This window comes from Oncorhynchus keta, chromosome 28, assembly GCF_023373465.1.
Source record: "Oncorhynchus keta strain PuntledgeMale-10-30-2019 chromosome 28, Oket_V2, whole genome shotgun sequence".
Classification (NCBI taxonomy): Eukaryota; Metazoa; Chordata; class Actinopteri; order Salmoniformes; family Salmonidae; genus Oncorhynchus; species Oncorhynchus keta.
This window is the reverse complement of record NC_068448.1, coordinates 31,882,559-31,898,820: the sequence shown is the minus strand read 5'-3', so window position 1 is coordinate 31,898,820 and position 16,262 is coordinate 31,882,559. Positions and strand designations below refer to the sequence as shown.

The window sequence follows — 16,262 nt, the reverse complement described above, 5'->3', positions numbered from 1 at the left end:
TCTGACTGGGCCACTCCGGAAGGCATATTTTCTTCTGTTGAAGCTTGTTGTTTTTAATTTACTTCTGTGTTTTGGGTTGTTGTCCTGTTGCATCTCCCAACATCTGAGCTTCAATTGACGGACAGATAGCCTGACATTCTCCTGCAAAATGTCTTGATAAACTTGGGCATTCATTTTTCTGGTGATAGAGAGCTGTTCAGGCCCCGAGGCAGCAAAGCAGCCCCAAACCATGATAATCTCTCCACCATACTTTGCAGTTGGGATGAGGTTTTGATGTTGGTGTGCTGTGCTGTGCCTTTTTTTCTCCACACATAGTGTTGTATGTTCCTTCCAAACTGTAGTTTCATCTGTCCACAGAATATTTTGCCAGATGCGCTGTGGAACATCCAGTTGCATTTTTGCAAACTTTAATGTGCAGCAATGTTTTTTTTTGGACAGCAGTGGCTTCTTCCGTGTTGTCCTCCCATGAACACCATTCTTGTTTAGTGTATCGTAGACTCGTCAACAGAGATGTTAGCATGTTCCAGAGATTTCTGTAAGTCTTTAGCTGACACTCTAGGATTCTTCTTAACCTCATTGAGCATTCTGCGCATTCTGCGCTGGGCACTTGCAGTCTTTGCGGGACGGCCACTCCTAGGGGGATTAGCGACAGTGCTGAACTTTCTCCATTTATAGACAGTTTGTCTTATCGTGGACTGATGAACATCAAGGATTTTAGAGATACTTTTGTAGCCCTTTCCAGGTTTATGCAAATCAACAATTCTTAATATTTTGTTCAAGGCATGGTTCACGTCAGCCAATGTTTCTTGTGAATAACAAACTAAAATGGTGTGTTTTATAGGGCAAGGCAGCTCTAACCAACATCTCCAATCTGTTCTCATTGATTGGACTCCAGGTTAGCTGACTCCTGACTCCAATGAGCTTTTGGAGAAGTCATTAGCCTAGAGGTTCACATACTTTCCCAACCTACACTGTGAATGTTTAAATGATGCATTCAATATAATATAGAAAAATACAATCATTTCTGTGTTATTAATTTCAGCAGACTATGCTTGTCTATTGTTGTGACGTAGATGAAGATCAGATCAAATTTGATGACCAATTTTGCAGAAATCCTGGTAATTCCAAAGGGTTCACATACTTTTTCTTGCCACTGTATAATGTACATTTCAGACCAAAGCCAGACCAGAGCTAGTGCGAACCCGAGCTAATTAACTACGCCCAGGACCAGAGCTGGACTAGAGCTAGTGCAAACCAGATCAGTAGTTGTGGTAAGTAGTTGTGTTGCAGGTTCTTTGGGCCCTACAGTATGGATGTGGTCAGTAGTTGTGTGGTCAGTTGTTGTGGTCAGTATTTGTGCTGTTGTGGTCCCAAGTTGTGTGATTCAATAGTTTTGTGGTCAGTAGTTTTGGTCAGTAGTTTTGTGGTTTGATCAGTAGTTTTGGTAGGTACTTGTGTGGTTCAGTAGTTGTAGTTGTAGTTGTGTAATTGTAGTTGTGTGGTCAGTAGCTGTAGTCAGTAGTGGTCAGTAGTTGTGTGGTTGTGGTCATTCGTTTTGTAGTTCAGTAGATGTTTGGTCAGTAGTTTTGGTAGGTCGGTGTTTAGTTCAGTTGTTGTGGTTGTGGTCAGTAGCGGTCAGTGGTTTTGTGGTTGAGGTCATTAGTTGTGGTCGGTCTTTGTTTTCAGTGTCTAAACCACGATAGTTGGTTGTGAGAACTGAAATAAGTTTGATGAGAAGTGATCGGGTGAAATAGGAAGTGAGTGAAGGGAGACCTCTTCGCTCGATCCAATTAGAGCAGCAGGATCAACGTACTGTCCACCCTTCTCTTTACAGACAGTCAAAATAGCCAGTTATTTAGAGCACGGTCCACGATCCTGAGAAGGACAGTATTAGAAATCTTCTCTGTATCGTTCCAGGTCGTCCAGACCTGGGAAGTATTAGAAATCTTCTCTGTATCGTTCCAGGTCGTCCAGACCTGGGAAGCATTAGAAATCTTCTCTGTATTGTTCCAGGTCGTCCAGACCTGGGAAGCATTAGAAATCTTCCCTGTATTGTTCCAGGTCGTCCAGACCTGGGAAGCATTAGAAATCTTCTCTGTATCGTTCCAGGTCGTCCAGACCTGGGAAGCATTAGAAATGTTCCCTGTATTGTTCCAGGTCGTCCAGACCTGGGAAGCATTAGAAATCTTCTCTGTATCGTTCCAGGTCATGCCATAATGTAGTTATTTTGGTAGATAACTCTCCTTATTAGCTGAAATTGTATTCAAAGCCATTTTATCTGTCGCTCAAGCTGTTCGGTTCGAAATAGATTCACAAATCGTGTAGCTATGGCAGGCTTGCTCCCTCCATGGCTAAAGCCAGTGTGAGAAACATGCCAACAAATGTGTGTGCTATGAAGCTAAATCAATACTGCACTCCGACCCAGAACTCTTTTTTGCTAGATTCATTATAGTGTTGTTATGACTGTCCATGAGAATCCAAATAGGTCAGATCAGGTTTGCAATGAATAACTTCAATCAGACCCCCCCTCACCCGTAGAGGGGGAAGGAAAGAACTAGTAACAAATCACTTCCTGTTGTAAATCAAGGGAGAAGATCCAGGCCTGCGCTCTCCAGATTCACCAAAGGAATGTGCTTTGTCTCAAGACCTTTTTCCCGCTGAAACTCTAACACGTTCAAAAGCAAATACTGGAACAATATTTCTAGTATAGAACGTGGGGAATGGTCAGAGGTGATCTATAGAACAGTGTTATTTGTGACCAGTTTCAGGAAACGGCGTATGTCGTGGGTCACGACTTCACATGAGAGCCGTTTGAACATAAACTAGATTTTTTTAAATCTAAATGTGTTTTTTTGCCATGTGCCTTAACAAACTTTTATGCCATCTGTAAATACAAATACAATTGTTAAATTACAAGCCTAGTTGGTTTAGCCACAGTTAAAGCCAGCAACCTTCCTGTTAGCCATGATTGGCTGAGATAATGAGTGGCCTGGATATGCTGAGAGAAGATTTTGGATTGGTCTGCCATATAGCACGCTTCTGTCTATTTGAGCTGGTCAGTATGTGTAGGTAATCCTGTCTAACACAGCTTTTTTTAATGTATCGTGTAGTAAAAGTGTTGTGCTCCACTTTCTGGAGGAATGAGTTTTGAAATCAGTGGAATTCGAGTGTGGTAGCTAAGGAGATGGGAAAAAAACACCTGTCTCCGGATTACATCTTCAAACTAAGGGCAACCATGGCATCCGATAGGAGACGCATCCATCCATGATGTATATGGGTAAGATAGTCTAGCAAGCTACATTTTCAGATATTACACGTTTTTAATTTTGAAATAGTCTTTTCCTTTCAAGTTAAAGTGTACTGTTAGCTAGCTAACGTTAACTGGCTGGCTCGCTAGCTAATGTTACATGTTTGATCTTATTATTCGTATCTCAGAGCCATTTTCTTGGCTAGCTATAGCCTAATGTTAGCTAGCTAACATTGAACCTGGTTGGATAGCTGGTTGGATAGCAGATTCATGCAGGGTAGTAACATCATGAGTTGGGATTATGGTTTATTGTCTAGCTAGCTAGCGTTGTGAGCGCACATCGCCCAGTGTGTGCTCTGAGAGCGAAACGCTCTGAATTTACAAATGGACAATCTGACAGCACAGTTGCAGAAACCAACGCTCTGGGTAAGAAAACAGCCTAACCAGCTTTGCTAGGGCGAGTAATGTTCAGCTGTTCTCTCATTTGTGTTTGGAAGTAGCTAGCAAGTTTACTTGGGTGCTTGATTGCTATTGTTAGTACAGAATGCTCGGATGGTTCTTCCCTCAGCATGTTGCACCTGGCCATCTTCTACATTCTCCTCAGGTAGATCCTCCTCAGCCTCCTCGGGTAGCTTGTCTCCTTGTCTACTGCCAAAGTTACACAGAACCGGCACTGCAATAATGATTGTCAGTGTAGTGTCCATCTTCGTGCAGAGCCCCTCCTTTAGGTAAGGGAATCATTATTTTTTTCACACTCCAAAAACTCTCTCTGAGACCTCTTGCCAGGATATGAGAGGTGTTGTATGCTCTCTCTTCTGTGTCTGTGGGTTTAAAAGGGGGGTCATAAGGTACCCACTACAGGCATATCCATTGTCACCAAGACAATTGATATTTGTCACCTACTAGGCCCCTTGTTCCAGCATTGCACACAGACGACTATTATCCAAAAGATTCTGCTGTCATGGGTGGACCCTGACAATCTAGCTACGATGTTGGTGAGCTGACCTTTGTCATAACAGACAGCCTGCACGTTGATTGAGCAGTAACCTTTCCGATTATGGAATAGTTCTCCATTCCAGGGTTGGGATTAGGAATGTGTGCATAGTCTATTGCCCCTAGTACACCTGGGAATCTAGCTCTCCTGTAAAATCCAGCTGCTGTATCCTCTGTAGGCTTGAACCTTATGTACTGATTCTTCAGACTGGCAATAGCACTGGACCCTGACTACAATCTTGCAGACGGTTGACTTGTGGAGTCCAAAATGGCCCCCATCCACCATCTGGAAACATCCAGTTGCGTAGAACCATTGAGCAATAGGCTTAAAAATGAATCTAGGTTTAAAGTGAAAACTAAATTTAGATGAGAGGAAGGATTTAATTTAACTAGGAATAATTTTAAACTAGGTTTAAAATTTGGTCCAACAAGATTAATCGATAAACTTTGATTTAACCCAGTTTAAGAGTTCATTCATCTTGGTGCAACCCACCCTTAGAGTTTAATTCGGGAGATGGTAACACTTTTTAAAGAACTGCTCTCGTGGTGCCCCAGATCCTAATTAGTTAATTGTTACATTATTAATATAACTTTGTCACAATTAAACATAGTTAATTAGAGAAATAACAGTCTTCAGATTAATGTTAAAGTCAAATCACGACAGTGTTGTTAAACAAAGCAAGGTATGTGAACTTCAAAACATGATGTAGTTGTATTGTAATTAGCTGTTGTTGTTGGTAAGTAATGAATCTGCTAGCTTCTGACAAGACTTATTTAACCCTTTGCCACATACCAACAAACGGGTGTGATTATTCTACAGTGGCCCCTGCAGCATAGGCGCAAACTGGTGTGATTAGAATGCTTATTTAGAATGTCCAGTTTCAATTGACGCAACAGTGAGCATTTGAGATGGCCACTGCTTTTTTCACAGAAACATTTTGCACAAACACAGTCCTTCCAAAGTTATGTCCTGAATGTGACCAGTGTATTTTGGGATGCAGTTTTCAGACATTCATAGAAGTAGAGACAACATAACACAATCATCCAAACCGGAAAATGTAGGCTACATTTGTCCTAGCGCTAACTGAGGAAAGACTGATGTAACAAAAGCAGTCATATTTAGCTAACTCTTGGCTGACAGAAACCACAATATAAATTAGCTAATAGAAATGACTATTTACAATTCATCACATCACAGGCGAGCTCACCATTCATCAAAATAATTGAGTAAAGCACTTTCTAAAAATCTAAATTAATCAGACGATGGGTAATTTGGGTACGCCACTATTTTTATTATTTTTTCGCGTCAACCAAAGATACGTTTGGTCTGTTTGCGGTATGCATGTTGAAAGGGGTGTGTCGTCTACGATCATTCACTTCCGGAAGTTTACTCGAAAGATGAGTGAAACGTCATTCACTTAATTAAGTTAACATCTTTGGTCTGACAAATGTTTACATGACACCCAAAATGCATTGTATAATGTCAGCAACATGGTGCCACACACACAGCTGGCAGATGGCTTAGCATTAGCTCATCATAATCAGTACAACCTTAAAAAAAACATCATTACAATCTATGCAAGAATTAGAATGCATGATTTGTCACCAGAACCTGAAAACGTGAATAAAACAGTGAATACACAATGCTCCATACATACATACATACGATATGCTACAGTAGAAACGACCACACGGTTTACAGAAAATAAGGGACTGATTGGAATGCACACATGTCCAAAGTTATCATTTGTAAGGAAAACAACAATGAAGGCAATGCGAGCACCAGCCAGAAAATGTACCTCAGTTCGTGCTAGACTGCGCAAATGTCTGCATACTTGATCTGGGGAAACACTGGAGAGGTGCTTGTCTGGTACAATCAAGCCTCAAGTTGTCCTCAACAGTGAAATGGTCTACTTCTATGTGAATTAATTAGGAGGCGGAACACACATGGTGAAAAGGTTAATGAAAGCAGTTGATGGGTTACTAAAACAGCTCTACCTCTTGATTGGTAGAAGCTATTCCTGTTCTGTTTTCAGATTTGAAAATTAGAGGAAGATTTCATATGCTCTAAGTTTTTGTCTGACTTGTTGGGGATAGTGGTCAAAATGGCAGTTGTTTTTAAAAGGTTACAGAAAATGTTGTTGATGCGGTTACTAAACCAGCTGTAACGTTCGATCAGTAACAGATCATTCTGAGGTCCTGAGGCCCATTGTTGTGTTGAATAGAATATGAAGTAATTAAGCATACTATCTATATACAGGGTCAGTTCCAGTACCATATTTACCATGTGCAGGGATACTGGAGTGATAGAGGTAGATATGTAAGGTGACTAGGCATCAGGATATATGATAAACGGAGTAGCAGCAGCGTATATGATGATTGTATGTGAGTGGGTGTATGTGTTTAGTCAGTATAAATGTATGTGCATATTACTGCGTGTGTGTGAGAGCAAATTATGTTTGAATATTGTTGTCCATCAATACTTCCCAACCAAATTTACTGAGCATGAGCAATTTTGACAAAAACAATGGCGATATGTTGCCCTAAGAGTCACAAGTATTTACAGCTGTAATTGCTGCCAAAGGTGCTTCCACTAAATATTAACTCTTGGGGTGTGAAGACATATTGTTTTTAATTCTTTATTCATTTAGAAAATGTGATGTACTTTTTCTTTCACTTTCATAGTGGAGAAGGCTGTATAGATCTGTTGGGGGAAATTCTAATGTAATCCCATTTTAGATGACATTGTAAGGCATCGAAATGTGACAACTGTTCAAGGGGTTTGTAGACTTTCACTAGGCACTGTATGTGCTTTGTTTTTTTTAGTTCAAGTTTTAATTTGCTTCTTCCAATCTCTCCTAGTGCATGTACATGTTTTTTTTACAGTCTACTCCCCCAGCCATCTGGATGGATGCAACATGCTGCATAATTCCACCTGTGGCTCAGAGACTGAGGCAGATCCCATTGCTAAACTAGACAGACGGACCCCCCCAGTTCAAGACGACAACACAGCTATCCCCCAGGACCCTAGTCTTAGACACGTTTGTTTTATCATCAATTTCTGTCTTATCATTGAGTATATAACCTTACTGGAGGGTGGAATTAAAAATGCCTTTATTTAGAATAGCACTTACCTGCCTATTTCTCTTTTTTAAGTTTTTGTGTGTAATCCCGGAAGTGTGTTTGTGTGTGTGCTCATGTGTGACAGAGTGAAATAGGTTGAGTGTGTTTCACATTGTTCAACAGTAGGTAGTATAGTTGTGTTAGTTTGATCATGTGTGTATGTCAGAGGACCAAGCTCTACATGTTAGACTTCCCTCCATGTATCCCATTCCAGCCATTACAATGAAACTGTGCTCCTATAGCTCCTTCTCTGGTGTGTGTGTGTGTGTGTGTGTGTGTGTGTGTGTGTGTGTGTGTGTGTGTGTGTGTGTGTGTGTGTGTGTGTGTGTGTGTGTGTGTGTGTGTGTGTGTGTGTGTGTGTGTGTGTGAGAGAGAGAGAGAGTGATGAACAGGTCTGCCTGTCTCCTGTTGTGTGTGCGCGTCAATGTGACATTTGTGGGGGGGTGCAGCAGTCCTGGCCCCAGACAGGTCAGAGTGATGGAGTAGCTTGGAGGCACACTAATGATGTGGCTGTGAGGGGGATACACACCGGACATGCTTTTGTGCTCCTCTATTACGCCAGGCACTGACGAACACAGAGCTATTTGTGAAGCTTCAATCCTGTGTTCTACTGCTCTTTCTATAATGTTAGCTCAACTGTAAAATATTGACGGTCACATTTTCATGTTAAGAAGGGAATAGCTGTTATTTTTCAGGGAAGATCCATCTGTGTCCTTTATTTTAGGGGGCAAACCATTTGTAAATTGGTGTTCATGATCTCATCGGTGTGTGTGTGTGTGTGTGTGTGTGTGTGTGTGTGTGTGTGTGTGTGTGTGTGTGTGTGTGTGTGTGTGTGTGTGTGTGTGTGTGTGTGTGTGTGTGTGTGTGTGTGTGTGTGTGTGTGTGTGTGTGTGTGTGTGTGTGTGTGTGTGTCCAGGTAACCAGCCGTCGCCCCTATCGTCGGTTGAGAGCTACAATCCTGTGAAGCGGAGTTGGGAGTACGCTGCCCCCATGCCCAGTCCTCGCTGCTCCTGTTCACCCCTGCAGACCCCCAACATGCTGTTTCTCATTGGGGGCGTGGCCCAGGGACCCAGCAACGCCGTGGAGGCTCTTTGTCTCAGAGAGACTGTGTGACACGTACACAGAGACAGACGAAGGACTCAATGCAAGCAAATTCAATGTGTGCAGGTGATGGACACTCATACAGACTTTGTTTTTGCCTTTGAACCTTGCAGTTGGTGGGCAGGATCAAGGACAGTGACCCTGACACCTGTTTCTTTCAATGGAGAAACAAATACTTTTCTACATCTTTAGAGGCATAAGACGAGTCAAATAAATAAGCAAAAAACAACACCACAGACGCATACACACGCTACACAAAAGACGCCTTTGAACAGTACAGCATTTTTCTGGAAAAAAGCAGGGTACTTTTCTGGAAACTAAAGGAACTACGGGCCATATCTGTTTCACTACAACAGTCAGGCTGCATTGGCTTGTTAAAACACTTTTCTATCACCTTAAAGTAGATAGGATAAAGTAGGATATAACATTGGGGTATTTGTCTGTGTTTTGGTACCTTCACAGCCAGGTGTGTGTGAATATAGCACAGCTATACACATGATGTTTAAATCCCACACACCATGAATACCACCTCTAGAATGGCCAGGCCAATCCCTGCACTGTAGCATCCAGAGACAAGAGTGCTTTGGCACTAAGCAACATTTCCCTTTTTAATAGAAAAATATACGTATATATTTTACCTCGAGCTTTGCAATGAACGACAGATGAAAGGAACAGAAGGCAGGACAAAGTGCATGTTCAGAAAGTGTGTTTATTTCAGATAATCCTTCGGTGGTGGCTTAAAAAGAGAGCAACGGAAAGAGAGAGCGAAAGAGAGAGAAATTGGGAAGTGTGTTTTTAAATAGAAAATCGTAAATGGAAACTTCACCGCTAGACAATATTTGGGAACTGGAAAAACACCCCTGCATAATTATGAGTGATGAGGTGTTTCAGACATAATTATGAGTGATGAGAGGTGTTTCAGACATAATTATGAGTGATGAGAGGTGTTTCAGACATAATTATGAGTGATGAGGTGTTTCAGACATAATTATGACTGATGAGAGGTGTTTCAGACATAATTATGAGTGATGAGAGGTGTTTCAGACATAATTATGAGTGATGAGAGGTGTTTCAGACATAATTATGAGTGATGAGGTGTTTCAGACATAATTATGAGTGATGAGAGGTGTTTCAGACATAATTATGAGTGATGAGGTGTTTCAGACATAATTATGAGTGATGAGAGGTGTTTCAGACATAATTGAGTGATGAGGTGTTTCAGACATAATTATGAGTGATGAGGTGTTTCAGACATAATTATGAGTGATGAGAGGTGTTTCAGACATAATTATGAGTGATGAGGTGTTTCAGACATAATTATGAGTGATGAGAGGTGTTTCAGACATAATTATGAGTGATGAGAGGTGTTTCAGACATAATTATGAGTGATGAGGTGTTTCAGACATAATTATGAGTGATGAGGTGTTTCAGACATAATTATGAGTGATGAGGTGTTTCAGACATAATTATGAGTGATGAGGTGTTTCAGACATAATTGAGTGATGAGGTGTTTCAGACATAATTATGAGTGATGAGAGGTGTTTCAGACATAATTGAGTGATGAGGTGTTTCAGACATAATTATGAGTGATGAGGTGTTTCAGACATAATTATGAGTGATGAGAGGTGTTTCAGACATAATTATGAGTGATGAGAGGTGTTTCAGACATAATTATGAGTGATGAGGTGTTTCAGACATAATTATGAGTGATGAGAGGTGTTTCAGACATAATTATGCACCATAGCAGTATTTTGTTTTATTTGACTACTGTCTGATCTAAAAATGAACGGAGTCATGTTTTGTAGCAATTATTGTGGCCTTTGTGTTTTGCTAATTACACATACATGCTAGCAGCGAGTAGATATGGTTGGCCTTGTTCAATAGAGCCATTGGACTGGTCTCAACGATGTTCCTATCTGCCACGACATTGCAGGATACCTCGGCTGACTAATTTTCCCTGGCTTTGTAAAGACTACAGCCTGACAGGAGCCCTACTTTGCTTTTCAAAATGGCACCGGTACTAGTTTCTACACGTTAATGGGAGCTATGTTACCATGCACTGTCTATCCACGATGGCTAAATAATTACAATGGCTGCTTCTGAAAATTCCGCTTTCCAAGAAGAGCTTGACGACGAAAGTTTTGACGTTCTTTTACATACTAACACAGGGACATACTGCCCTATTCATTTGAGCCGGAATACACTGAAGTCGAGTTGAGACAGCGAGAACAAGAATTGCGAGACCAGCAAGCAACGATGGGGAGCCACGGTCAGACTCCGACTGGTGGCACCTATGCGGGTGCTGTCCAGCCATGCCAGCAGAAGAGGAATGTCTGTGCTGCAACAAATTCTCTTGCTGGAGGAGGTCACTGCAGAGTCCATGGATCATGTGTATGTGACAGACCATTGAAGGTTCGACTCACATGGGTTTTGGTGTGTCTGAGACGTTCCTCAGAAACTTCAAGATCAACTGGCGGAGGCAGCCTAGACCAGCTGGACCGGGAGGGCAAATGACAAACAAGTAAGTTATTTTGCTGTCGGTATCTAGCTAAGTTATCTTTTCACATGAGGCAGTATTTTTCAGTACAGTATAATTTTGTGATCGTTGTCCCGCACAGTATATTTTTGTGATCGATTCGGCCATAACAGGGCTTACTAATACCACAAGCCAAGTTAAGCTAACTAGCTCTGTTTGCTATACCCAAAATGTACTGTAGCCTAATGTAGCTAGCTAATGTGCGCCTGTGAGATGGGAAATATTCTGCATCGTGCTGCTTCAGTAGGAATACAGACAGTACACAACAATTGCCCATGAAAGTCTAATAGCGTTTTTGTCATTCTCTTACAGACAATACCTCTTGGTGGCCTACATATTATTCTGGGAGTTTGTTCTACATGGGAGAAGCTAGGCAGAGGGCACTGAATCCCCTTGCCTGCATGTGTTGTTGGAGCTATATTAGCAATTTATCCCTCACACAGCGGACAGTATGTTAGATACACTCTCCTCTTGAGTCAGCAACTTATTTGTAAGGTCCATAACAACAATCTCCCCTTGTATCAAAGTGAACACCTCACTGCATCTCCCAAACAGGCCATATGCAAGTATTCCCATTGTAGAACTGTAGTATTTATTATAGGTGTTAGTAGTATATTTTTCGTCTACTGTATAAATGTCATACAGTACATTGCCATAACTGTTCCTGCATACTGCTGTGTAAACTCACCTTGGTCTCCAGAGCAATTAAACTTTGTCTGGAATTAAAGCCATGTCTACTTATTTGCCACATTGACAGACTATTCTATTGTTTTATTAAAACATGTTTAATTCTAAACAAATTATAGTTGAAATGATGCAGCAACTCCCTGCATACTTTTTTTTAGCAGTGAGATTATAGCTAGTTACTTCCAAATACATGGAATGAATATCATAATGAATTGATCCAGAAGTCTTACAATTTATTGGTTTCTGATGCAGCTGGAATTATTTAGTCACTTGTCAGTACTCATGTAAAAAAGATTATATAAAACATTTGATCAAAAGGGTCCCTTTTTCAGGACCCTGTCTTTCAAAGATAATTTGTAAAAATCAGAATAACTTCACAGATCTTCATTGTAAAGGGTTTAAACACTGTTTCCCATGCTTGTTCAATGAAGCATAAACAATTAATGAACATGCACCTATGGAATAGTCGTTAAGACACTAACAGCTTACAGACGGTAGGCAATTAAGGTCACAGTTATGAAAATTGAAAACTTAGGACACTAAAGAGGCCTTTCTACTGGCCTTTCCTGAAAAACACCAAAAGAAAGATGCCCGGGGTCCCTGCTCATCTGTGTGAACGTGCCTTAGGCATGCTGCAAGGAGGCTTGAAGACTGCAGATGTGGCCGGGGCAATAAATTGCAATGTCCCTACTGTGAGAAGCCTAAGACAGCGCTACAGGGAGACAGGACGGACAGCTGATCATCCTCGCAGTGGCAGACCACGTGTAACAACACCTGCACAGGATCGGTACATCCGAATATCACACCTGCGGGACAGGTACAGGATGGTGGCAGGTAGCCTAGTGGTTAGAGTGTTGGGCCAGTAACCGAAAGGTTTCTAGATCAAATCCCCAAGCTGACAAGGTAAAACAAAATCTGTCGTTCTGCCCCTAAACAAGGCAGTTAACCCACTGTTCCTAGGCCTTCATTGTAAATAAGAATTTGTTCTTAACGGACTTGCCTAGGTAAAAAATGTTAAATAAAAAATGGCAACAACTACCTGAGTTATTCCAGGAACGTGCAATCCCTCCATAGGTGCTCAGACTGTCCGCAATTGGCTAAGAGAGGCTGGATTGAGGGCTTGTAGGCCCGTTGTATGTCCTCACCAGACATCAACCCCAGACAGGACTGGCAAAAAGTGCTCTTCGCTGACGAGTCGCAATTTTGTCTCACCGGGGATGATTTTCGGATGTGCGTTTATCGTCGAAGGAATGAGCGTTACACCCGAGCCTGTACTCTGGAGCGGGATCAATTTGGAGGTGGAGGTTCCGTCATGGTCTGGGGCGGTGTGTCACAGCATCATTGGACTGAGCTTGCTGTCATTGCAGGCAATATCAACGCTGTGAGTTACAGGGAAGACATCCTCCTTCCTCATGTGGAACCCTTCCTGCAGGCTCATCCTGACATGACCCTCCAGCATGACAATGCCACCAGCTATACTGCTCGTTCTGTGTGTGATTTCCTGCAAGACAGGAATGTCAGGGTTCTTCCATGGCCAGCGAAGAGCCCGGATCTCAATCCCATTGAGCATGTCTGGGACCTGTTGGATTGGAGGGTGAGGGCCATTCCCCCCCAGAAATGTCCGGTAACTTGCAGGTGCCTTGGTGGAAGAGTGGGGTAACATCACACAGCAAGAACTGGCAAATCTGGTGCAGTCCATGAGGAGGAGATGCACTGCAGTACTTAATGCAGCTGGTGGCCACACCAGATACTGACTGTTACTTTTGATTGTGACCCCCCTTTGTTCAGGGACACATTTTTCAATTTCTGTTAGTCCCATGTCTGTGGAACTTGTTCAGTTTCTCTCAGTTGTTGAATCTTGTCATGTTCATACATATATTTACACATGTTAAGTTGTTGAAAATAAACACAGTTAGTGAGGGGATTTTTCTTTTTTTGCTGAGTTTATCTACTGTACAAGAGCTAGCGATATCTATATCACAATGCAGTTGTGAGCATACTAGGCATTCTATATTATACTCAACATCACTCTAACTGAATATGGATGTTGTGTTGGTTGAATGTTCCAGGCAGGGTCCTGAATGTTCTTAATCTGGTAAACCTTGTGTTGGGCAATGGCAGCTGGTCTGACAGAACTTCATGAGCTCTTGCCAGACCCGTGCAGTCTTTTCCTCTTCCGAGTCAGATGAAGTTGAGCTTAATCATGTTCACGGCTGAAAGCTCTTATCCAATGGGTCTACAGGATCTGTACTACTAAAGCTGGTGTCAAGATCATCAGCAGCAGGATGAGTCTTTAGAACGCACACTAGTCAGTGATTAGCCAACATTTCACTACTTTGTCCCCATCACTACACACTCGAACAAGGTACTATATCCCCCTATCCCCCTCATGTTAATAGATAATGTATAGATAAGATAGATAATGTTGTTGCCTACTTATAAACAAACCAACTATGACAACTAGACACAGACCATGTTTATCCCAAGCTCCAGTTAATTATTTTGCTCATGGAGTCATGGAAGGAAAAGGTGACTTACACTTGTACCTGGTGCTGAGCTTGATGTTGATGCCGCTGCATATGTTGAACGGGAACACAAAGGCTAGTCATGTTAGCCTCTGCGGTAGTTAGCTTGCTAATGTAACGTTAGCTTGCAAAGTAACAAATCACATCGCCATATACATAGCAGCTGGCTAATTACATTGATTTGCTTTGGGAAATCTAGCCAGCATATTATGAAAGCTAGCTAGCTAGAAACAAATGTAGTTCGCTAGCTACTGTATCTGGGTTAGCTACGCTACCTCTGCTTGACTTCTTTAGTAAGGTAACCAATGCAATGTTACCCCATCATACTGTTCTTGCTTGTTGTTTGCACATCCAGGTACTGAGCACCACACCATGACAGAACTTTACAGTTGTTTTTGTTGAAACTAAAATAAATAGTTATTCTCAAGCTGATGTTCTATGACCGAGTGGCTTGTTCAGTGAGTAACATTAGCTACCTGCTGACACCCATCCTCAACTGGATCCACCTCGACAGGGGTGGTAGTACGTTCTGATATGAATTCGCTATGAATTCTGGATATTGTGGTTTACTTACAACCAGGAAATGTAGATGGCCTGTTTCTTCCGGTGAGATGCAGAAACACTCGCTTTTGCATGTAGTGAGGAAGTAAAAACATTTTTATGACACATTATGTTAATAACATATACATTTTATTTTAATAACCTTTATTTAACTAGGCAAGTCAGTTAAGAACAAATTCTTATTTACAATGACGGCCTACCCCGGGCCAAACCCGGACGACGCTGGGCCAATTGTGCGTCGCCCTTCGGGACTCCCAATGGACATGTACAGTGAAAGAGCAGTGGTAAAATGTCCCTTTAATAGAAAGACTGTGCTGCATTTTCCTGAGCCCTTCTGTAAAAATACCTTCCTTGTTCAGCCTTCTCAAGGACCAGATAAGAAATAGAGAGAGCAGGAGTGGTTTTAGAGCTAGTATTAGAGGACAGAGGGTGGAGTTCACATTTGCTTCTCTTAAAAATATATTTTTTAGTATGTATTTTATTGATACACGTTTATTGATACACATGATACACTTTCCTTGGCCACCTATGTACAACCCCACATTTTATGGATCATGAGTTTTTATTTTATTTAGGATGTCATCCTAACCTAAGCTGGCCCAACTGTCTCCTACACCTGTTCAGGCTGTGGCTTCTGCTCTCTCTGGTTGTCTTATTGACTTTTATTTATTCAGTGTAGCACAATTGAGACCAGGGTCTCTTTACCAATGATGCCCTGAGTACAAAATGTTTCTCACAAACAGGAACAAAAATTAACATTACAATAAAATAATCACCTGGTTCATGACTTTATTCATTAATGTGTTTATCAGCTTCTCCTGTTGCGCAGACGCTTGATGTGCTAAATTACGGGCTGGAGGGCTGGGGCTGTGGCTGGTTAGTAGGGCTGGGGCTGTGGCTGGTTAGTAGGGCTGTGGCTGGTTAGTAGGGCTGGGGCTGTGGTTGGTAAGGAGGGCTGTGGTTGGTAAGGAGGGCTGGGGCTGTGGCTGGTTAGTAGGGCTGGGGCTGTGGCTGGTTAGTAGGGCTGTGGCTGGTTAGTAGGGCTGGGGCTGTGGTTGGTAAGGAGGGCTGTGGCTGGTTAGTAGGGCTGGGGCTGTGGTTGGTAAGGAGGGCTGGGGCTGGTAAGGAGAGCTGGGGCTGGTAAGGAGGGCTGGGGCTGGTAAGGAGGGCTGGGGCTGGTAAGGAGGGCTGGGGCTGGTAAGGAGGGCTGGGGCTGGTAAGGAGAGCTGGGGCTGGTAAGGAGGGCTGGGGCTGGTAAGGAGGGCTGGGGCTGGTAAGGAGGGCTGGGGCTGGTAAGGAGGGCTGGGGCTGGTAAGGAGGGCTGGGGCTGGTAAGGAGGGCTGGGGCTGGTAAGGAGGGCTGGGGCTGGTAAGGAGGGCTGGGGCTGGTAAGGAGGGCTGGGGCTGGTAAGGAGGGCTGGGGCTGGTAAGGAGAGCTGGGGCTGGTAAGGAGGGCTGGGGCTGGTAAGGAGGGCTGGGGCTGGTAAGGA

General features: G+C 42.6%; 1 protein-coding gene across 50 annotated transcripts in view; it reads left to right on the top strand.

Moving 5' to 3' along the window:
- LOC118361031 (kelch domain-containing protein 8B) overlaps positions 1–15,768 on the top strand; it is a 155,984-nt gene extending 140,216 nt beyond the window's left edge. Inside the window, exons 7-10 of one of the 50 annotated variants that reach the window (XM_052482762.1) lie at positions 8,280–9,437; positions 9,531–9,559; positions 9,591–9,706; positions 9,738–15,768. In XM_052482762.1, coding sequence (XP_052338722.1) covers positions 8,280–8,476 — 197 coding nt within the window. In that variant the 3' untranslated portion in view covers positions 8,477–9,437; positions 9,531–9,559; positions 9,591–9,706; positions 9,738–15,768. Of the gene's footprint in view, positions 1–8,279; positions 9,438–9,468 lie in introns of all 50 variants that reach the window. The other 49 variants (XM_052482802.1, XM_052482799.1, XM_052482788.1 and 46 more) reach the window with 49 other exon arrangements.
- Positions 15,769–16,262: the final 494 nt, after the last annotated feature.